Below are 24,427 nucleotides of genomic sequence, written 5' to 3'. Positions count from 1 at the left end.
AGAGGTGGAAGTTGCAGTGAGTCGAGATCGTGCCACTGCACTCCAGTCTGGGTGACAGAGTAAGACTCCCATCTCCTTAAAAAAAAAAAAAAAGAGAGAGAGAGAGAGATAGGATCTTACTCTGTTGCCCAAGCGGAAGTTCAGTAGCTCGATCACAGCTTACTACAACCTCAAACTCCTATGCTTAAGCAATCCTCCTACCTCAGCCCCTCAGGTAGCTGGGACTGCTACCACACACCAACATGCCTGGCTAATTTTTTAAAATTTTATTTTAATTTTTAGTTTTTGTAGAAATAGGGTCTCCTGTGATCCCCAAGGCTGCTCTCAAACTCCTGGCCTCAGGTGATCCTTCTGCTTCTACCTCCCAGAATGCTGGGATTACAAACATGGACCATCAGTAACCAGCCAGTACTTTCTTATTAATACTTGAAACTTTCAGTACCTATACTTGAACATATTTAAAGACTAAAAAATTCTTTTCCAAGTGTGGAGATGGGTGGATGGAAAAGGGAAATTAAAAATTATTTTCAAGGGAAAGGTACTCAGAATTTTTAAAAATCTAGTTTTTACAGAATAGAAACTGATTTTTTATAAGTTTAGTAACTTGTAAAACAGTCTTTTATTCTAAGTATGTCTTAATGTTATTTATGTCATTTCATATTGTATAAATTATACCAAAATCTATTAAGATAATCTAATTATATTTCTGTGATTTCTAATTATAGGTTGAATCATACCTATAGTCAACTTTTAAAAGAGACAGAAGTTTTACAAACTGACCATAAAAATTTGAAAAGTCTTCTGAATAATTCCAAACTGGAACAAACAAGATTAGAAGCTGAATTTTCAAAGCTAAAGGAACAATACCAACAACTGGATATTACATCAACCAAGCTGAATAACCAGTGTGAGGTGAGCTTTAATAAGTTTAATCGCTGTTTCTTTCATTTAGGCACCAAGACATGCCTAAGAAATAAATGACTATATTACAATGACAATACTGGTATATATTTAGTGGTGTATATCTAAAAGAATTTGGTCAAGGATCATTGAAACCTACACGTGATTCAGAACAACTTCCCATATCATTAATTACAATCTTTTTAAAAGTATTAGCTTAAACTTATGTCCAGATTCTTTGAAAATTGTAAAATTATTCATTTAATGAAAAAATGTTCACACCTGGCATGAAATTATAAACCAATAGAGAAATTAGTTGGAAACAACATACAATTAATTACCCAACAAAGCTCAGAAAGTAGTTCATTCTACCTATGGTATATAAAAGTCTAAATAAATTGTAGTTAGGATGGTATACCTCTAGAATGGTAGAGTGAGGAATGCAGCAAATCAACTCCTTAAGAAACAATACAATTGGACAGAACTGTCAAAAACAACAATGTTGGGACTGTGGAACCCAACAAGGGCATATAACAAATTGAGAAGCATTTATTAAAGCAAAACTATTCAACCCTGGGAAGGAACTGTGATTGTCTGAGGCATTTTATCTTGGGGCTTCTCCCATTCCTCTTCTCCTTCCCTGGTTTCCTATACCTGGTAGTTTTGACAGAGCATAGGGCAGGCTGTGAAAACCAGCAGCCTTTCTACTGGAGGAAACTGACTTGATTTGGAACAGAGCATAGCAAAGCCCCATGCCTGGGAGAGTTGTCAAAGGTCAACTCTTAGATAGCTTGAGGTTGAAATATTGGTTGGGGCAAGTAACAGACCAGTGAACTAGTCAAAAATTAAAGGATTTTCAAGAAATGAGTCAGCCTCAGTGGGTCTTCATAAGATCTCCCACATGTCACTGGTGGTCCAGAAAACTGTTCGAGAGAGACCAGAGAGGGCCCTAGCTATCTATGCATCCCTGGCTAATTCTCACAACTTGGGTCAAATGTTAATTATTGGCTGAGGGCTAAGTCATATAATGACATGATTTAGTGGAGGTGGAAAAAACTATAGTGTAAAAGGTTGAGGTAGTAGTTAACCTTGGTGGGAAGGGATAGTGGTTGGAAGATAGCACAGGTGTTTCTAGAATACAATTAATGATCTGTTTCTTGGTCCAGGTGCTGGTTTAACGTAGTGTTCACTTTGTGATAATTCATTGAGCTCTATATACACTTAAAATTTGTTCTTGGGGCCGGGCGCGGTGGCTCAAGCCTGTAATCCCAGCACTTTGGGAGGCCGAGACGGGCGGATCACTAGGTGAGGAGATCGAGACCATCCTGGCTAACACGGTGAAACCCCGTCTCTACTAAAAAATACAAAAAAATTAGCCGGGCGAGGTGGCGGGCGCCTGTAGTCCCAGCTACTCGGGAGGCTGAGGCAGGAGAATCGCTTGAACTTGGGGGACAGAGGTTGCAGTGAGCTGAGATCACGCCACTTCCCTCTAGCCTGGGCAAAAGAGCGAAACTCCATCTAACAACAACAAAAAAATTGTTCTATTTTCTTTATATATGCTTTATCTGTTGTCTATTGACACCGATAATGCTCTTTAACAATGGGAGAACCTTAGTGGTAATGGACAGTAAACACTTCTTTTTGCCTAATGAGTCTGAGTTTGCTGAGCATCTATACTAATCTACTCACTGCCAGGGGTTTGCTCCTGCATCTGTAATTAGCTGGCATGTATGCTGAGGGCTGGCTGGTCTATGGTGGCCTCACTGGGATAACCCTTCTCTGTTCCATGTGGTCTCCCCATCCTCCAGCGGGGCTCTGAGAGTGTGAGTGGAAGTCCACAGGCAACTTGAGGCCTAGGCTTGGAACTGTTACACCATCACTTCCACCACTTTCTCTTGGCCAAAAGCATTCCAAATTCAAGAAGAAGGGAAATAGATTCCACTTCTTTATGGAAAAAGTGAGAAGTCACATTGCAAGAGGGCATAGGTACAGGGAAGAAAATAAATTCATTCAAATAAATCTACCATGTATGTTATGTTTCAATTTAACAACATACAGATAAATATAGTATGATATTCACAGTTACAGATCTAGATGGTTGTTTATGATTATAGTATCATTCTCTCTGATTTTCTCTCTACCTTTTGAAATTTTTCAAAATGTTTTTTTTTTGGGGGGGGGGTGGGGTGGGTGGTGTAGGCAGGGCAGGTATGTGTTATTTGCTTTTGCTTTTTTAATACAGATCTCTGGGCTCTACTCGAGACCTGCCAAATTTGAATGCTCGGGCCCAGAAATCTACAAGGGATGCCAAACTTTTAGAATCACTACTTTGGGCCTTCTGAACTTCTGTTTGAACCTCTGGCCTAGCTAAGGCATATTTCCAGTTTCTACTAACTGCATACAAAAGGCCCAATGCTGCTGGCAGCCCAACTACTAGTAATGCCAGCTGTTAATACCAACTGTTGACTAAATTACCTGATTTCCCTTGATCAAGCCACAAAAACTACACACAGACTTTTAAGGTTTCTTGAAAACAGTGGATGGATGCCGGGCACGGTGGCTCATGCCTGTAATCCCAGCACTTTGGGAGGCTGAGGTGGGTGGATCACCTGAGGTTGGGAGTTCAAGACCAGCCTGACCAACATGGAGAAACCGTATCTCTACTGAAAGTACAAAACTAGCTGGGCATTGTGGCACATGCCTGTAATCCCAGGTACTCGGGAAGGTGAGACAGAATAGCTTGAAACCGGGAGGCGGAGGTTGCAGTGAGCCGAGATCGGGCTATTGCACTCCAGCCTGGGCAACAAGAGCGAAATTCTATCTCACAAGAAAGAAAACAGTAGATAGGGAAATTGTGAGACATACTAAGTACTTAGTGTGTGCTATACACATGCTACTAGATACTTTACATATATTAATTAATCCTTGCAACAGTCTTGTTGCGTGGGAGCTATCCTCATTTCATAGATCTGAGAACTAACTTGTCTAACATTTCATAGAAATAAAATATTAGATATTTGAATCTAGCTTTTGGACTGTAAGTTAAACCATTTTAAAGACAGAAAGCAGTGTCTGGGGAGTTAGATAATTTATTATATATTAGACCCAGTGTTTGTGAGAATTAAGAATATATGTGTGTGTGTGTGTGTATGTATATATACACATGTGTACGTATATACGTATGTACGTATGTGTATATATACACACACACACATATATATCATGTAACCCAGTGCTGTAGGTATCATTGTCACTAAAATAATCATGCTCTGATAAAAGTATAATCATCTAATTGTTCAAACAGTGGAACACTTAAATCTTTGTGTAGTACTTCATATTTTTCAGTTGATTTATGTTAAACGTAAATGTTTTTTTAAAAAAATGTTTGTGTTTAAACAGTTGCTAAGCCAACTTAAAGGAAATTTAGAAGAAGAAAATCGACATCTACTAGATCAAATTCAGACATTAATGCTACAGAACAGAACACTTTTGGAGCAGAATATGGAAAGCAAGGATCTTTTTCATGTTGAACAAAGACAGTACATGTAGGTACCAAATAATTTTGCACTCTGAAATATGTTACTCATGATTTTATCATTGCCATACCCAGTGGCAGAGAAAATTCATGCTAATTTTTATTGATTTTCAACATTATTATTTCAACAAATATTTTTGAGTGCTTATATTCCAGGCACTCTCCTAACAATCAGAAATACTATCATGAAAACACATGAATCTTGCTCTTAAGAAATTAGTAATATAAAGTGAGAAATACAAATAAACATTTAAATACAGTAATTCTATAATGGAAGTATATGTAGGAGGCCATAGAAACAGCACATGTAGGGGCAGGAGTATCTTAGTCTGGGAGAGGCAAGGTGAACTTTCCAAAGATGAGACTTGAGCAGAGACTTATGGATTCAATAGGAGTTTGCTTGAGGAGGCATACCAGCCCAGGAGAGCTGCAATACAAAGACATGGAGGTGTGATGAAAGTATGTTGTGGTGTGGTATAGGACCTAAAAATTAATTGTTCTTTCTGGAGCAAAACTGAGGAAAGGAGTGGTGCAATAGAGAAGTGGCTAAACAGTCAGGACCCAGTTTACAAAGGTTGTTCTATGCCATACAAAGGAGTTGAGATCAGGCTGCAAGACGTGTGAAAGAGAATTGGCAAGGCTTAATTATTGGTAAATTGTGTCTCCAGAGAATTAAACAATCTATTAATACTCAGATTTGGGCCTGTGCGGCCCAGTGGGTAGTCTTTGTATTACCACACAATGATTCATCTTTACTCAATAGATCTCTTTGCCCCACAAATGAGAAGCACCACAGTATAATAGAAATAGCACAGATGTTGAAATCAGACAGCTTCTAATTCATGTCCCAATTTATCCACTCACTAGCTATGTGACCATAGAGAAGTCACTTCATTTCTTTGATCATTAGTTTCTTCTCTAAAATAGAGATGACACTTACTTTCCAGATTATTCAAGGAGTACATGAAGTAGTATGTCTGTGCCTTTCAGACTTGATGTACATAAATAGCCAGGGCACATGTGAAACCAGGATACATCATACATTTTTCTGAAGCACCAGTCTTACCAAAAAATTTCAGGCAGGGAACATTATTTCTTTGTTAATACACAGGTGTATCATGGAACAAAGGCAGAAATTGTGTAAACTTTCAAAGTAAATGTAAAACCTCAAAGAAATTTCACATTTGTGGCTGGACACCTTGGGCTCCACCTTTAGTCCTTTTAGTCCTTTCTGGGGTATATATTCCTTTACTTGCTTTCAAAAGAAGCCTTGTTTTAGGTTAAGAAGCTTTGAGTATATATAAAACTTTTGACATTTGAGTCTCCTGTCCCTTAAGCAGAGGCATTATCCAAAGCTTTGTTGTCTTAACTATTCTGACCGTTGGTGACTAATACATTTCCAGGTGAAAGTGCTTGTGTCTAAATAGTTGACTTCCAAAGATTTTTATCTATTATGACTTACTGAATTTAAATTACAAATACCCATCTTGCATGTCAGACATTTCTAGCTAAATGCCTCTGTCATATGGTCCTAGCAGGATGGCAGTGGACAGGTAGTACTGAGATTTTGGAGGTTCTTAATGATATTTCAACCAGTAAAAGGAAAAACCAACTGGGAACTATGGCCTTGTTTACAACTTTTCAAACGTCAACTCTTCTGCGGGCCTCAGATCCAAGCAGTTGGTGAATAATAAATGTAGGCTGTGTGCTGTTTGTGCCGTGGTATAACCGTTGGCAATATCTGTTCACAAGGCATCTTCTACAGAATCTCTCGAGTTAGTTCCTCCTAGTCTCCACCACTGTAATTCAGCCTTCCCTCTCAAATAGACTACCCCATTAGCTCCATTAGCTTCCTGAATGTTTTCTTATCTCCAGTCCTTTTTTTTTTTTTTTTCCCGGTCTTGCTCTGTCAGCCAGGCTGGAGTGCAGTAGCGCAATCTCAGCTCACTGCAAACTCCCCCTCCCGAGTTCAGGCGATTCTCCTGCCTCAGCCTCCCGAGTAGCTGGGACTACAGGCAAACGCTGCCGCACACTGCTAATTTTTGTATTTTTTGTAAAAACAGGGTTTTGCCACATTGGCCAGGCTAGTCTCAAACTCCTGAGCTCAAGTGATCCACCTGCCTCCACCTCCCAAAGCACTGGAATTATAGGCCTGAGCCACTGCGTCCTGCCTTATCTCCAATCTTTCTGATATATCCTATTCCATCATTGGGTTAAAGTACTTTAAACAAAGATTTCTTACCACTTTGTAATGAAACTTGGAATACTTCTGATTTCCTACTGAGCAGAATCTAAAACCAAAACTCTCCCTCACTACTTCGTCTCAGCCTATAACGTTCAAGCTAAACATAACTTAGCATTTTTTTAACTTCCTACACTACACCAACATATAATTTAGCATTCTTATCTTTCCTTTTCAGCCTATCTAATAATGGCCTTTTTCTTCATGGGGATTTATTTCATGATCTAAGATGGATATATTTACCTTCCTGTTGTACTTGCACAGTATTTTATTTTGGTACTGCTACTTCCTTGGATTATATAGTCATTTTATATATATATATTTGTGTGTGTGTGTGTATATATATATGTATGCATACAAACGATGTATGTTATATTAATGCATATATCTTCTTTCTCCTATATTATAAACAAAGCTATTTATTATTCATCTTCATATATACCTCATGCCTTCCTCATTGTAAATGATCACTAATGTTTCTTAAGTAAATAGTATTCTTTAGCATTGTGGGGTTTTCTTAGAGACGTTATTTTGGTGATCTTTGATGTTTATATAGTAAATACTACTGAGAATATAAAAATGAGACTAGGATGTGATGACTCATGCATTGCTGGAGTCAGGAAATGATTCTCTACAAGTAAATCAAGCCTAAGTAATTCTGCCGAAAAGAAAAAAATCTATTTGCATGAACATGTGTTTGCAGGATTAGTCATTATATCTATAATTATAAGCAAACTATCCAAATATTTTTATTTTTTGCTAATATAAATTGTAATAGATCACCTTTCTTCCAAAAAGGAAAAAAGAAGTTGTAAATTTTTGAAAAAGGAGAAACATGGAAAAATTCCCATTGTTAACTACCTGATAAAATCTTAGTTGCCAACCATGGTATCTGTTTTTTTTATGTTTTGGGGAGAAGTTAGATCACAGTCACAAAATAATTTAATATTCATAGCTTTACAAAATATGATGCCTGTCCTAAAAGGTAATTTTTATTTTTATAGTGATAAGTTAAATGAATTAAGACGTCAGAAGGAGAAATTAGAAGAGAAAATTATGGATCAATACAAATTTTATGACCCATCTCCTCCTAGAAGGTACCATTAACCAAATTTTATGAATTCTTGTTTTGAAAAAAAACTGTACGTTATTTCTAATATTGTGATGACTTCTAATTTTGTGAAGGATTTGTATGTTGAATTTTAAACTGATAACAATTTTTAAAATTCTGTTAGGAGAGGCAACTGGATTACTCTAAAAATGAGAAAATTGATAAAGTCTAAGAAAGATATTAATCGGGAACGCCAGAAATCTCTAACATTAACACCTACCCGCTCAGACTCCAGTGAAGGATTTCTTCAGCTCCCTCATCAAGACAGTCAAGATAGTTCTTCAGTAGGTTCAAACTCTTTAGAAGATGGCCAGACCTTGGGGACCAAGAAAAGCAGCAGTGAGTGCTTAAACTCTTTAAACATGGTATTGATTTAGAATCCTTTCTAAAGATTTTTTAAAACTTCAATAGTCCTTTGGGGGAATAGTCGGATGAGTGGCATTTATTTTTAATTTCATATTATAAAATTAATTGTGTACTGCATTATTTTACAGCCACACAATTTTCTGAGGTAAATCATACACAGATATACTATCATTTGGCCAGAGGGGTAAAATATTGCAGAAAGAAAGTTGAAATAAGAGCTGGAATACCTCTGCCACTTGCTATTTCTGTTAATATGGGCAAGCCTTTTACCTTTGCTTCATACTTCACAGAACAGTTGCAAGGAGCAAGTGAGAAATATGAGATGTCATTTTCATAATTATGTATAACTTAATCAGAATAATAAGGCATTTTATAATGAAGTTTCTGCTCGTATACTTTGATGGTGTCACATTGGAACAGAGTTACATTTGGGGAAGCAAAGAAAAATAGGTATGAATTTGAAGGGGTGTTATTCAATGATTTAGAAATTACAGAAGGTTAAGAAAATTATTGAAGGATTGCTTGGTAAGGGATCTACTAAAATAGAGAGGTGCTGGCGGGCACGGTGGCTCACACCTGTAATCCCAGCACTTTGGGGGGCTAAGGTGGGTGGATCACCTGAGGTCGGGAGTTCGAGACCAGCCTAACCAACATGGAGAAACCCCATCTCTACTAAAAATACAAAATTAGCCAGGCGTGGTGGCTCATGCCTGTAATCCCAGCTACTTGGGAGGCTGAGGCCGAGATTGCACCATTGCACTCCAGTCTGGGCAACAAGAGCGAAACTCCGTCTCAAAAACAAAATAAAAAAAGGAAAGAAAATATAAAATTAGCCTGGTGTGGTGTTCTGCACCTATAATCCCAGCTACTCAGGAGGTTGAAGCAGGAGAATCACTTGAACCTGGGAGGTGAAGGTTGCAGTGGGTCAAGATTGCACACTGCACTCCAGCCTGGGTGACAGAGCAAGACTCCATCTCAAAATAAAAATAAAATAGAGACGTGGGGGCCAGTCACAGTGGCTCACGCACGTAATCCCAGCACTTTGGGAGGCCAACGCAGGAGGATCACATGAGGCCAGGAGTTCAAGACCAGCCTGGGCAACATAGTGAGACACTGTCTCTATTATTTAAAAAAATTAGGCCGGGCACAGTGGCTCATACCTGTAATCCCAGCACTTTGGGTGGCTGAGGTGGGCGAATCACCTGAGGTCAGAGTTGGAGACCAGCCTGACCAACATGGAGAAACCTGTCTCTACTAAAAATGCAAAATTAGTCGGGCGTGGTGGTGCATGCCTGTAATCCCAGCTACTCGGGAGGCTGAGTTAGGAGAATCGTTTGAACCCGGGAGGCGGAGACTGAGGCTGAGATTGTGCCATTGCATTCCAGCCTGGGCAACAAGAGTGAAACTCTGTCTCAAAAAAAAAAAAAAAAAAAAAAAAATAGTTGAAGAGATAAACATTTGTATATAAACTTGTGATGTAATTTTTTATTACAAATGTAGGCCGGGCACGGTGGCTCAAGCCTGTAATCCCAGCACTTTGGGAGGCCGAGACGGGCGGATCACGAGGTCAGGAGATCGAGACCATCCCAACATGGGCTAACATGGTGAAACCCCATCTCCACTAAAAAATACAAAAAACTAGCCGGGCGAGGTGGCGGGCGCCTGTAGTCCCAGCTACTCGGGAGGCTGAGGCAGGAGAATGGCGTGAACCCGGGAGGCGGAGCTTGCAGTGAGCTGAGATCCGGTCACTGCACTCCAGCCTGGGCGACAGAGCGAGACTCCATCTCAAAAAAAAAAAAAAACAAAAAACAAACAAACAAAAAAACAAATGTAGAAGTACCACATTATAATATGCGCTATACAATTACAACCTTTTAATTTCATTACTAGTATGCTTAAACAGTAAAAGCAAAGTAAAAGCTTTGGAAGTATATTCCAAGAAAATGAGAAAATTTTTTTAAAGATGTCTTAAGAAGTTGACTACTATCAAAGTTCTTACAAAATATGTGAACAGGATACTTTTAATCCTCTCACACTATCGCCAATGTCACTAATTGAACACACACACACACACACTCTCCATTCTTTTGAAATAGCAGGTAAATGCAACTGCTGCTTCTCCCAGAGGTAGACTCTCCAAATGGGCAGTTCTCAAAACACTCAAAAAACTATTCACAGTGTTTTGGCCTCAGGTGAATTATCTCTGAAAACATAGTATTTTAGGGTATAGGATATTAGGCATTAATTATGGGCTATAGGACGGGCGCAATGACTCACGCCTGTAATCCCAGCACTTTGGGAGGCTGAGGCAGGTAGATCACTTGAGGTCAGGAGTTGAGGACCAGTCTGGCGAACATGGTGACAACCTCATCTCTTCTAAAAATCCAAAATTAGTCTGGCATGGTGGTGTGCACCAGCTACTCAGGAGGCTGAGGCATGAGAATCGCTTGAACCTGGGAGGTGAAGATTGCAGTAAGCCAATATTGCACCACCGCACTCCAGCCTGAGTGACAGAGCGAGACTTCCTCTCAAAAAAATAAAATAAAATTATGGGATATATTTCAGAATGCAAGTATAGCAGTCTAAAAAGTAGAATCCATAGGTAAGCAACAGAAAAAGTCATACACATGTACATTTGTGTGTATGTGTGTCTATATATAAACACACACACGTGTATATATATGTACATATATGTGTATGTATATATACATATGTGTATGTGTGTATGTGTGTGTATATATACACACATATATGTCTCAAGAAAGCTGTTTTATAATTCTATATCCCCACATAAAATTATGGTTACCCTGGGTCTTTTGCTGTCTGGTTTTGTCCACCAAGTAAATCTACATAAATCCTCCAAGTAATCACTGTTTTAGAGAGATCAAGTTTTCTTTAAAAGGTGGCAGATAAGTTAATTTTATCTGTTATATTTGGATATAAAATATCTGACATCTTACTTAATAAGAAATGGGGCCGGGCGTGATGGCTCATGCCTGTAATTCCAGCACTTTGGGAGGTTGAGGCGGGCAGATTACGAGGTCAAGAGATCGAGACCATCCTGGCCAACATGGTAAAACCCCACCTCTACTAAAAATACAAAAATTAGCTAGGCATTGTGGTGTGCTTCTGTAGTCCCAGCTACTCAGGAGGCTGAGGCAAAAGAATCGCTTGAACCCAGGAGGTGGAGGTTGCAGTGAGCCAAGATCGTGCCACTGCACCCCCAACCCTGTGCCACTGCACTCCAGCCTGCACGACAGGAGCGAGACTCCATCTCAAAAAAAAAGAAATGGTAATAGGTATACTTATTTTTTTTTTTTAAGGAAGATTTTTTTTTTAAGAGATGGGGTCTTACTCTGTTGCGCAAGGTGGAGTGCAGTGGTGTAATGATAGCTCACCGCAGTCTTGAACTTCTGGATTCAGGGGATCCTCTTGCTTCAGCATCATCCTCCCAAATAGCTGGGACTACAGGAAAACAGCACTGCACTGGCAATTGTTGTTTTATTTAATTGTTTTTTTGAGACAGGGTCTCACTTATTATGCCCAGACTGGTCTCAAACTCCTGGCCTCAAGCGAACCTCCAGCCTTGGTCTCCCAAAGTGCTGGGATTACAGGCATGAACCACTGTGCCTGGCTTTAAAGAAAAGAAATGTCAGTTCAGATATAGGCATACACAAGAAAGGCACAAAAGTCTTTTTTGAAGTCATCTTGTCTGTTTTAAGTATAAATCTGTCATCATTTCATATTCTCTGCTGAAACATCCAGAATAAGAATCAGAAGGAAGTGATATTCTCCTTTCCTACAATTGTTCAGTTTTAGAATTTTTAAAATAAACCCAAAACCCAACAAATACTAATGTTCCCTTAATTTCAGTATGCTTTGGGAAATGAACATTGTATATGTACAAACTCATTACTATAAGAAGAATCATTTCTTCCTGACAAATATAAAACTCCTTTTATACTGTTCATTTTGGAAGAGTATCTGTCAGTAAAGCAGTCCTTAGAAAAAAAATTAAAAACAGAAAAAGAAATAATTTAAAAGTAAACAAGACAACATATGCATGCTGCAACCACTCAGCTTTGTTTTATCTAAGTGTCCATTTTTATATTGCTTTCAGTTCATTTCTTTTTAATCATTGAAAACAGCTGTGTTTACTAAGCTTGAAAAGAAATAGGTCAAACTAAAAGCTTAAGTGAATCATGACTGCTCCTAATAGCAATGAAACAGGTTAAAGAGCTCTATGTCCATTGCACTCTCTTTAATGAATGATACTTGTCAGTTTGTCAAAAGAACTTTGATTATTTACACGATGACAGCAAACACTGAGAAAGAATGTAGTTATTAAATAGACAGTGTATAATATGTTTTTAGGTCTTTATGCAAATTGTTTTTCCTAATTCCTAAATTACATTTCTAAAAAGATACAATAATTTTTTATAGTTAACAGTGTATAATATGTTTTTAGGTCTTTATGCAAATTGTTTTTCCTAATTCCTAAATTACATTTCTAAAAAGATACAATAATTTTTTATAGTTAAATATTACTAAAATGTGACTTAAGAATGGTTAGTGACTCTAGTGAACGTTTTTATTTTTGTCCTAATGACTCCTGTATTTTAGTGATAATCCTTTTATTCACAAAATCAAATTCCTTCAAAAGCTCTTCAAAATATCTAAAAAATGTTATACTTTTCTCTCGTTTTTTCTTGCTTTGGGGTACCTCCTTATTTTTTAGGTTTATTGGAGCTTATTGCTAATGCTTATTTCTACTATCTAAATACTCTTTTTTTCCCCTCTTTCCCTCAACCAATGTTTTGTAAAATGAACTTAATGTGATTGTTTATTTAATCTTTAGAAATACTTTGGTCAAAAGAATGTTTATTTCAGTGGTGCTGCTAAATAATGCATCAGAATCCAGTTTAAACCAAGAAGGAATTTATTTTCTTTATTAAGGTGTAATAAACTAATGAAAGGTTTTTTCGAGTGTTTTTATTTTGTTTTGTTTTGAGAGAGGGTCTCCTTCTGTCACCCAGGCTGGAGTGCAGTGGCGTGATCATAGCTCACTACAACCTTGAACTCCTGGGCTCAAGCGATCCTCCTGCCTCACCCTCCAGAATAGCTGGTGCTCACCACCACATGGCTAATTTTTTGTAGAGATGGGTTCTCGCTCTGTTGCCCAGGCTGGTCTTGAACTCCTAGGCTCAAGCGATCCTCCTGCCTTGGCCTCCCAAAATGCTGGGATTACAGGCAGAAGTCGCCATGCCTCGAAATCTTAAAGTTTTTTAAGATTGTTTTAAATATCTCCTGGGCACCCTAATTTTTGTTGCTTTATAATAATAAAATACTGTGGTAGAAGGTGCATTTTCCTAAGTTATTTTTGTTTTCCAAAATAAATATTTTAACTAATGTTTAAAAAGTTAAAGTAGCTAAAATAGAGACTTAAAAAGCCTTGTACATTTTCATCATGTAGACTCTGTGAACCACCAATAGCCTTCATTTTAAAGGTTTACCTTTACAACTTAACTAGGAAAATTGATCCCTGCATAAATAATTCCAGTCAGTTCCTGTTTTTATAGGACTGTAACCAATCCAAACTTTAAAAGTATATGTTCCTCAGGCTGGGCGTGGTGGCTCACGCCTGTAATCCCAGCACTTTGGGAGGCAGAGGTGGGTGGATCACCTGAGGTCGGGAGTTCGAGACCAGCCTGACCAACATGGAGAAACCCCGTCTCTACTAAAAATACAAAATTAGCCGGGCATGGTGGCGCATGCCTGTAATTCCAGCTACTAGGGAGGCTGAGGCAGGAGAATCGCAGGCGGAGGTTGCGGTGAGCCAAGATCGCGCCATTGCACTCCAGCCTGGGCAACAAGAGTGAAACTCCGTCTCAAAAAAAAAAAAAAAAAAAAGTATATGTTCCTCATCATTGTCTTCAGTGCTTTTCCAAGTATTTTAAAATATCAGAGTACATATTTCATATTTCATTATCACTCAGCAGCATGAGAATAATAGCCTTAATATAGCATACATAGCTAAAACTCAAACATTCATTTCTGTCCTTAATTTCAACATTTAACTCCCATCTGTTCTTCTCCCTTTTTTCTTTCATTTCCCTGTTTCTGTTTTTCCTCATGCTCTGACATTAAAGTGGTTGCACTGAAAAGACTGCCCTTTTTGAGGAACAGACCGAAGGATAAAGACAAAATGAAGGCCTGCTACCGTCGTTCCATGTGTAAGACTTTATGACAGTTCAGCTTCTTTCAACTGACTACACTGGCTTTCATTACTAATTTTTCACTAACCTTTCTCTGGACTGTGCCAATTTCCTTATTTTGCAGAGGTCAGTCTTCCTCTAATATAAGGAGCTGGAAGAATTTTTTTTTCAAGTGGCACTGAATTTGTATTATGTATATGTCCACTTATACATATACATGCATATTTCTAGTCATACATGTAATTTACTCGTAAATTTCCAGTGCTTTCTAAAAATTGGCAGAAAAAAACCCTCTTTATGCCATAGAGATTTTTTTCCCAAAGAAGTTTACTTAAGGAGAATATAACAAAACTTTTAGTATTAGAAATTAATTTCCTTTAATGAACCAGATTAATTAAATAAATAAAATGGCCAAAAACCCTTGAAAATGCTTGTCATTCTTTAAATAATAATATTCTGGATTTTCTTTTTTTATGTGGCATGGGTAATTACATAATCACATTAAGTGTCTGTCACTTTGGATATCATCTCTTTCAGGTTTTTATTGAATGGTATACTTATTGAGTCATAAAATGAGTAATTTCTTCAGTAACCTGCTCTGACCAAGGACTTTCATTTTCAATAATGATGCTATATAAGAACTGCTCTTCATCTTACCTTTATCTATTCCATTTTTGTCACCACAAAACCACATTATGAAGGCTGCTAATTAAAGTTTTAGCACATTGCTGCGCAATAGCATGGCAGTCGTACTTAGTAAAATTCCTTTCCTCTGTCTTTTAAAGGGGGTGGAGGTGGGATAAAAGTATTTATTGAAATTTATCAGCCTTTGGCCTACTCATTTCATTCAGCTGAATGCATGTCATAATTTAAATGAACATTTGGTTATAATTTTTATGTCCATTTGCATTAATTCATAGACAAAAACCACAGTATTTATACTACAAAATAGAAATACAAACAAATACATTAATCATGCTGATTCATTTGCTTTCATTTGCATCCCAGCCATGAATGACCTGGTGCAGTCCATGGTCCTAGCAGGACAGTGGACAGGTAGTACTGAGAATTTGGAGGTTCCTGATGATATTTCAACGGGTAAAAGGAGAAAAGAATTGGGAGCTATGGCCTTCTCTACTACAGCCATCAACTTTTCAACTGTCAACTCTTCTGCAGGCTTCAGATCCAAGCAGTTGGTTAATAATAAAGGTATAGGCCGTCTGCTATTTGCACTGTGGTGTCACTGTTGGCAACAAGAATTTTAATTTGACTTTTCCCTGTGTACTTTTTTAAAAAAAGCAACAACCTGAAATAATTATCGAAACATGATTTGTATTGGATTTGGAGGAACTTTCAAATCATTTTAAAAATTTTAAACATTATACAAATAACTAAAATCTTTTCCAGGCCTCCTTTCATAATAAACAGCTAATGAATTCACAAGAAAAGGAGAAGTAAACCAGGTAAAGAGTGATAAAAGAAGGCAATGCTAGTTTTCTAAAAACTAAAAGCACTACAACTTTCAACAGAACTACCTAGAACCACCCAGGCTCTTGTTTTGCTTTGCAGGGTCAGAGGGGAGATTGTTTCATTGCTTTTGGTGTTTTCCCTAGGCAAGTCAACTCTCATTAGAGTTGCCATTTTTCTTATTCCTAGTTCCAGTTTCTGGTTGAGTCTATGAAATACGTTAAGTCAAGCTGTATTATACATGATTGAAAAACAATTTCCATATTCTGTGTAAATAAAATTTTATAATGGTTTTTTATTGCAAAAATATCTTTATATCCATTTTGCTATTTTATATAGATACTACGTCCTTTGAAGACATAAGTCCACAAGGTGTTAGTGATGATTCTAGTACGGGATCAAGAGTTCATGGTAAGATAATGAACTTTATTTAGAGAGTACACATTAAATACAGAATGGGAATGCTAGGACTCTTGCACTTAATAGGTGAATGTGGCATTGCCAGCAAGCATGTTTTCTCTATCCTGCATCTCTTAGTTACCTCTACCATTTCTTCAAACCTAATACTCCCTTCTGCCTCTTTTAAGATAATTGCTTCATCTAAATATTCTCTATTTTAGTCAAGGTCATTTATAAAGTATGCCTGCACAGTCTTCAAAGGTAATTTTGTTACCATTTTTGTATAAGGTTAAAGTTATAAGAGTTATATTTTGCCATTGGTTTAAAATGCCAATTTAAAATACTAGTTTAAAATATTAAAAATATTTGTTTTAAAGGATGAACTTTAAGAAACCAATTTTTGGGCCAGGGACAGTGGCTCATGCCTGTAATCCCAGCACTTTGGGAGGCAGAGGCATGCAGATCACCTGAGGTCAGGAGTTCAAGACCAGCCTGGCCAACATGGAGAAACCCCATCTCTACTACAAATACAAAAATTAGTAAGGTGTGGTGGCAGGCACCTGTAATCCCAGCTACTTGGGAGGCTGAGGCAGGAGAATTGCTTGAACCCAGGAGGCAGAGGTTGCAGTGAGCCAAGATTGTGCCATTGCACTCCAGCCTGGGTGACAGAGTGAGACTCTGACTCAAAAAGAAACCAATTTTTGGGCAATGTTGAGTATTTCAGATTTTTCCATTTCCGTCTGGAAAATCCCAGCCTCCCAAGTAGCTGGGATTACAAACTATTAGCAATAAGTGGATAACATGTTAAAGGAATTTTAATGTAAGCAGGGTTTTAAGAGTTAGCATAGGGCAGTGTTAACTATACAGTTGTTTCCCTTGTTACAGATAGGAATACAGGACATTAACTGTATAGATGCTTGTATTCCTCCTCTTCTTGACATATCTGCAATGTGCAGAGTTCCTTGTCTGATCTTTTGTAAGTGACCCAATCAGTAGCATTTTGGGGGATCTGGGGGGATATGTCATTCTATTCAACTAAAACACTCCTGGCATATCCATTTAGAACTCATTTTCAAATCTAAGTATGCACTTTATCCTCCTCTTTGAATCTCAACTATTGTTTCAGAAGTGTCCTGTTCTAACATGTCTCAATGAACTATCTGGAAATTTGCTTTCTAATCTGTGGGCATGCTCATCTTGTGAAAGTATGCATGATTGCTTCCTCAAAGCATTCTGTAATCAGAATGTAAAAGCTCATCAGCATCATCAGCTAGAAGTTTTATCACACCGTCTCCTGGTTTTTTCATTTAGCTTCAAGACCAGCCAGCCTTGATAGTGGCAGAACATCCACTAGCAATAGCAATAATAATGCTTCACTACATGAAGTCAAAGGTATGCTGTAGGTAAATTTATTAATGCACTCCATCCATTTCCAGTATTTAAAGGTGGGAGATGGGATGAAGTTTCTGGGGTAAAGCATGAAATCCAAATCATCTATGTTTGGAACATAGTTGTTTGGAACATTTTATACTTTTCACATTGTAATACAAATGTATTTCAATGTATACAAATGTAAAAACAGGAGCAGTTATTTAGTTTCAGTTTTTCATCTTCACAGAGAAAAGTCTTATGGTAATATTTATACTTCAAAATTATCTATAGGTCCTTATTTTACTGACATTTTTTCTTTGACGTGAAAATGATTGTCCTTCATTTTCTTATGATGCATGGACATTGAACTCACATTACTCATATTTTAGAAATATGTTTGACTTAATTTATCCACAAAATAAGGGACGGATTTTGTGTTTAATTTGAGAAACAACTATTTGTGTGTGTGTGTGTGTGTGTGTGTGTGTGTGTGTGTGTGTGTGTGTATAAAACAAGAACTATATGAATGCATTTGGCTCATGTAAGGAATTATTTCAAGATTTGTTTTCTTAATGTTTACATATGCATTCCAAGGTGAGGTATTTAAGTAAATGTCTGGAAACCTTGACTGATAACTTTTTCCTCAAAGATATTCTGTCTACTAAGATTCTGGAAGTTGTTTGTTTGTTTTGAGATGGAGTCTTACTGTGTCGCCTAGGCTGGAGTGCAGTGGTGTGATCTCAGCTCACTGTAACCTCCACCTCCCAGGTTCAAGCCATTCTCCTGTCTCAGCCTCCCAAGTGGCTGGAACTACAGGTGCCAACCACCACCACACCCAGCTAATTTTTTGTATTTTTAGTGGAGACAGGGTTTCACCATGCTGACAAGGCTGGTCTTGAACTCCTGACCTCAGGTGATCCACCTGCCTCGGCCTCCCAAAGCGCTGGGATTACAGGTGTGAGCCACCACGCCTGGCCTGGAAGGTTTTCTTTTCTTTTTTTTTTTTTTTTTTGAGATGGGTTCTCACTGTGTCACCCAGGCTTAGAGTGCAGTGGTACTATCTCAAATCATTGCAACTTCCACCTCCCAGACTCAAGCGATCCTACCACCTCAGCCTCCCGAGTAACTGGGACTGCAGAGACCCATGCTACCATGCCCAGCTAGTTTTTTTTGTATTTTTGTTAGAGACAGGGTTTCTAACATGTTGCCCAGGCTTGTCTCGAACTCCTGAGCTCAAGTGAGTCACCTCATCCAGCCTCTGAATTATTTAACCAACATATCATAGTTATTCTCTGTACTCCAGAATTGTCAGGTTACAAAGAATGCATTTGTTTTGTTCCTTTTTGTATTAGAAAATTATTTTGTCTCAGTTGTAATTTTATTTTATCAGTTAATGCTATGACATTAGTACAGTGATCTGAAATACCTAATTTTGAGGTGGGATTTTAAAAAAATTTTTATCATGTTTTTCAGATTTATTTGTTCCTTCCCCACTCCCACTACTTCATTTGACTAGCCTTAAAAGAAATAAATTATTTAATTAAAAATGTTTTTACATCCACTAGAAAAATGTAGTCTGAAAATATGATTTTTCTTCTGATTTGAAAATTTAAGAAACTCTTACTTTTGTAAAATATTACATAACTTGAGCCAAATTCTTTCGTGGTGGCCCACTTTACTCTCTGTGACTGGGAAACCATGGAAAGTTGCATTTTCTGTTTTGATGTACAGTTTGTTAGTGATCAAATCAGTACTCTTAAGGAACACCAAGATTTGAGGGAGTTTTATTCTAGAACTAGCTAATTTGCATTTTATATAGTTGCTAATGTCAACTGAGTCTTTTAAGGTTATATAGGTACCATATCAACAGTGGACAGCAAGATGATCAAGACTTTTAAAAAAGAATAAAGCACTACATATTTGATTTTATACTTTTACTGAAATGTTGTAAGTAATTGCTTCATGTCTGTCTTTAACTTTTCTTATATGTATGCTATTTAAATTTTTTTAAATGTTTAAAGTTATTCATGTAGGATGAACAGAGAAGCCTTCAAGTAGTAATGAGGACTTCTTAGATAAGCAAAGAATTAAATTAGAATTTTCTGCATTTAGAACAGTTTCTGGTCTTAACATACTGAAATAATATAAAATTCACCTAATGAGCCAGGTATGGTGGCTCATGCCTGTAAGCCCAGCACTTTGGGAGGCCGAGGTGGGCAGATCACTTGAGGTCAGGAGTTAGAGACCAACCTGGCCAACATGGTGAAACCCCGTCTCTACTAAAATACAAAAATTAGCCTGGCATGGTGGCGCATGCCTGTAATCCCAGCCACTTGGGAGGCAGAGGCAAGAAAATCACTTGAACCCAGGAGGCGGAGGTTGTAGTGACCTGTGATCGTGCCACTGCATTCCAGCATGGGCAACAGAGTGAGATCCCATCTCAAAAAAAAAAAAAAAAGTGTGTGTGTGCGTGTGTGTGTGTGTGTATATATATATTTCATCTAATCATGTTCTTATCCTAAATTGTGAGGCATTTTATTTTATTTACTTTTATTTATTTCTTTATTTTTGAGACAGTCTCAGGCCAGAGTGCAGTGGTGCGATCTCTGTTCACTGCAACCTCCGCCTTCCAGGATGAAGCGATTCTCCTGCCTCAGCCTCCTGAGTAGCTGGGACTACAGGCGTGTACCACCACACCTGGCTAATTTTTTGTATTTTTAGTAGAGGCGGGGTTTCACCGTATTGGCCAGGCTGGTCTCCAGCTCCTGACCTCGTGATCCGCCTGCTTCAGCCTCCCAAAGTGCTGGGATTACAGGCATGAGCTACTGCACCTGGCCTGTGAGGCATTTTATAACTGTTTGAACCTAACTTTTAAAAAAAAATGTATTATTCACTTATTTATTTATTCATTCATTTACTCATCAAATGTATTGAATGCTTTTTATGAGGCTCTGTTTAGGCTCTGTGTGTGGTAGTAAAAGCATATCTTTGCCCTTGTGGAGTTTATAATAGTTGTCAGTTTGACAAAATAAGGAAGCAGGCTATGGCAGACAATTGTTACACTGATAAAAGATTGACATTGTTTACTAAGCATTTCTAAATAAAGCTTGAAAGTAAATTTGGCTGTTCATATAATTAGGACACAGTCAACAAATGTTATTACTCATAAAGTATTAATCTCATTTCTATTATTGAAATCTCAACACCCCATTTACTCCAAAAGCAGGTGCAGTTAATAACCAAAGCAGGCCACAAAGCCACAGCAGTGGAGAATTTAGCCTGCTTCATGACCATGAGGCTTGGTCCAGCAGTGGTAGCAGTCCAATCCAGTACTTGAAAAGACAGACCAGATCAAGTCCAGTGCTCCAACACAAAATATCTGAAACACTGGAGAGTCGACATCACAAAATCAAAACTGGTTCCCCTGGAAGTGAAGTTGTTACTCTACAACAGTTTTTGGAAGAAAGCAATAAGCTTACCTCAATACAGGTTAGTTTTATCTATGATGACCTTAATTTAGATGAATACCACAAGTTAAATTTCTATAATTGAACTTCAGAGCCTTTTTTTTTTTTAAGTTAAGGAGTATTAAGAGATACCCACAATTATATATTGTACAGTCTGCTAACAGGAAAGTAAAAACATGGTACTATATTCACTAATCTGCTTTGAATTTTTTTTAAAACAGATAAAGTCCTCAAGTCAAGAAAATCTTTTAGATGAAGTAATGAAAAGTCTGTCTGTCTCTTCTGACTTTTTGGGAAAAGACAAACCAGTTAGCTGTGGTCTGGCCAGGTCAGTAAGTGGAAAAACCCCAGGGGACTTCTATGATAGATGGACAACTAAGCCTGAGTTTTTGAGACCTGGTCCTCGAAAAACTGAAGATACCTACTTCATTAGTTCTGCAGGAAAACCTACACCAGGCACTCAAGGAAAGATAAAATTAGTAAAAGAATCTTCTCTGTCACGACAATCAAAAGATAGTAACCCTTATGCCACTTTACCTCGTGCAAGCAGCGTGATCTCAACTGCCGAAGGAACTACACGAAGGACAAGCATCCATGATTTTTTGACCAAGGACAGTAGACTGCCTATATCAGTTGATTCATCACCAGCTGCTGCTGACAGCAACACTACTGCAGCATCTAGTGAGTACCATTTACACCAGTGGTCCTCTGATATACTTGACAGCCCAACACATACTATAGGTTCTTGTGCCCAAAATGATTTAGCTATAGACATGCCTGAGTCTCTATATGTGCGGGCTAGAAATTCAAGAACAGAAAGGTCACATTTTCTAAACCAAACTTTTGCCACTATTAAGATGCCTAGTGATGCATTCGGAATGTTGGCAAAAGATAGCATAGGGCCATTTACTGTGGCCCATTCATCTCAGCCGTTCTTATCCCTCAATACAGAATTAGTTAGTAACATAAGTGGGTTACCTCCTAGGCCAGTCACCAGAATAACTGACCAGGCTTCTGCCTTTTTGGATAAACCTGCACAGAAAGAAAATGAACAGTTTTCTGATCATCAGAACCCTAGTAACAGTAACCTACAGTTTTCTATAAATAGCAACAATCTTGTCACTCCTGCATGCCTCTGTCCTGATGACACAGAAGCTGCATTGTTGGTTTCTGAGGATAATCAAACTGTTTGGTATGAATATGGTTGTATATGATCAAAATTGCACAATATAATATATTGATGTTATTTGATATACACTACTTCTCTAATATTTGAAAAGTTGCTGTTAACAAAATATCATTTGGCTAGGTTTATATTTTTTATTTAAAATTGTTGCACAGTGTTCAGCTGTACATGATGGCATGTATATTAATGTGAATGTGTAACTACACCAAAGTCTGCATGAAATATTAATTGCTTTGTCCATTTGCTGCATGCCTTTAAAAACCTTAACCATACATGCTCCTCCTTCACATTTTTTGTTGCCTGATAAGGTTGTTACTTTGATATCCAGAAGCATGTTAAAACAGTTGCATGCTGTCTTACCAAGAAGACATTTTCAAGTCATATTTGCTTTGTTGCTTCTGGAAAAAAAAAGTTCATTTTCTCCCTCCCTTTCTCCTCTTCCCACCCCTCACTTGCTCTTCCTCTCACTCCTTTTTTTCTTCCAGAATGTGTACTTTATATTGTACATGTACAATATCGGGAGGGAAAATGTAAAAAGATGTTTTCTTTTGTCATTTAATTAGGCCATCTGTCCTGTTTTAAAGAAAGAGTTAATAATTCAATACTTTATATAACAAATAGTAACTAATACCCATATTTATAAAACACTTTTCAGATTTAAAAGATTGTTAATACTTATAAACTTAGTGTTATTCTTAGAAAACCCCATCAAATTTAAATGTGATTTACACAGTGACTAGGAACATTTGGATTTATTGTTTCTTCTCTGCACTTTTCATCATCTGATAAATACAAGAGCTCAAGTAACTGTCTTTTTTTCAAGATGGCTTCTATACTTGAAATCAGTTAATACAATAGTTTTTCTAGTTCTTTTTTTTATATAGAGTCAAAGAGAAATAAACCAAATTATACTGATTGTGTTGGAAATCTGTATTTTTAATTCTAATCAAAAAGGGTAGCAAGTTTACAAAGTGGTAATAATTGTTACTTCTATAATTAATCTATTATTAAATTATACATGTATGTCCTTAAAACAATTTTTAAAAATGAATAATCACACGAAAATGTAAAATTAGAGATCTTGTAACCACTTAAGTATGTTTCTAGTAGAACAAATTTTAGAACTAAGAATGAATACAAACTCTTTAGCTTAAAAAAAAAAGAGAGAGAAAATATTTGTTAACTTTGACTCCAGTGCAAAGAAGTTTTATTTTTGTGTTCGCAGCACTTTTAAAGCAAATTAGCTAAATTTGAATCTCTAACTCCCAAAATGGCTAAAAACAAATCATAACCCTGATCCGTTTACTTCCAGAGGAATACATGTTAGCGTTCTCTCTGGAATGTTTTTTGCCATTTGGATTTAGCCTATATATTACTGATAATGACTCAGCCTGGCACCTGGAAGGAACGCCTTGAAATGTGACCATGTGGGGATGAAATTATATTATACTTGTTGTTATTGTATTAAGTTGTTATTAACTGGACCAAAGAAAAAATATGTAGAGAATATTTGCCTAATGAAATTTGTCTCCTTTATAATCATACTTTTTTTCTGATAGCTATTACAGAAAAAAGAAAAAAATGGTTCTGGTGCAGGTCATCAAATGAACACAATCAAAGGATTGTCATATTTTAGTACCACCTAATATACTTTTTGCATCCTTCTATTTTATTGTCAGTTACCTCCCAGTCAGTCTAACATTTCAAATGTATTTGGCGCTAATATTTTCCCTTTTGCTTTTTCATAAGCCAGTAATAAAACTTAATGGTAAACATAGCTGAAATTAAATGGGGGCAATATATGACACAAATGTTATAATTAGTGTTATTTCTTTTCCACACTGAGTCAGATTATTTCACAGCTATTTCAACTGTTTAGATATCATAATTCTGACCATAACACTTTAAAATATATTTATTAATTCAAAATTCATTGAAAAATCACATGCTATGATATTAAAATTATATGATTATTTTACAAAATTAGACCTATAGGAAAGAACTGTTTACTACCCAAATAGCTATTGTATATATGCAGCATGTTTTCAAAAAAAAAAAAAAATACACTGTGCATGTAAGAGAAATATGTATCATGTCCATGTGTCCTGAGGACTGTTGGAAAATACAGTCTAGACTTCAGAAATCATCACCTGCTGTGGCGTCATAAA

General features: G+C 37.2%; 1 protein-coding gene across 4 annotated transcripts in view; it reads left to right on the top strand.

Annotated features, from left to right (window-relative positions):
* Positions 1-24,427, top strand: part of CCDC88A (coiled-coil domain containing 88A) — a 132,146-nt gene that overhangs the window by 102,708 nt on the left and 5,011 nt on the right. The window contains exons 22-32 of one of the 4 annotated variants that reach the window (XM_025353657.1): positions 726-912; positions 4,300-4,445; positions 7,682-7,774; positions 7,913-8,127; positions 14,304-14,387; positions 15,378-15,578; positions 16,176-16,247; positions 17,547-17,627; positions 20,830-21,095; positions 21,295-21,401; positions 21,624-21,754. In XM_025353657.1, the coding sequence (XP_025209442.1) occupies positions 726-912; positions 4,300-4,445; positions 7,682-7,774; positions 7,913-8,127; positions 14,304-14,387; positions 15,378-15,578; positions 16,176-16,247; positions 17,547-17,627; positions 20,830-21,095; positions 21,295-21,401; positions 21,624-21,754 (1,583 nt within the window). Of the gene's footprint in view, positions 1-725; positions 913-4,299; positions 4,446-7,681; positions 7,775-7,912; positions 8,128-14,303; positions 14,388-15,377; positions 15,579-16,175; positions 16,248-17,546; positions 17,628-20,829; positions 21,096-21,294; positions 23,187-24,427 lie in introns of those variants that run through there. The other 3 variants (XM_025353655.1, XM_025353654.1, XM_025353656.1) reach the window with 3 other exon arrangements.

The sequence above is a fragment of the Theropithecus gelada genome, chromosome 13 (assembly GCF_003255815.1).
Source record: "Theropithecus gelada isolate Dixy chromosome 13, Tgel_1.0, whole genome shotgun sequence".
In the NCBI taxonomy this organism is placed as follows: Eukaryota; Metazoa; Chordata; class Mammalia; order Primates; family Cercopithecidae; genus Theropithecus; species Theropithecus gelada.
This window is presented reverse-complemented; position numbering and strand designations above follow the sequence as displayed.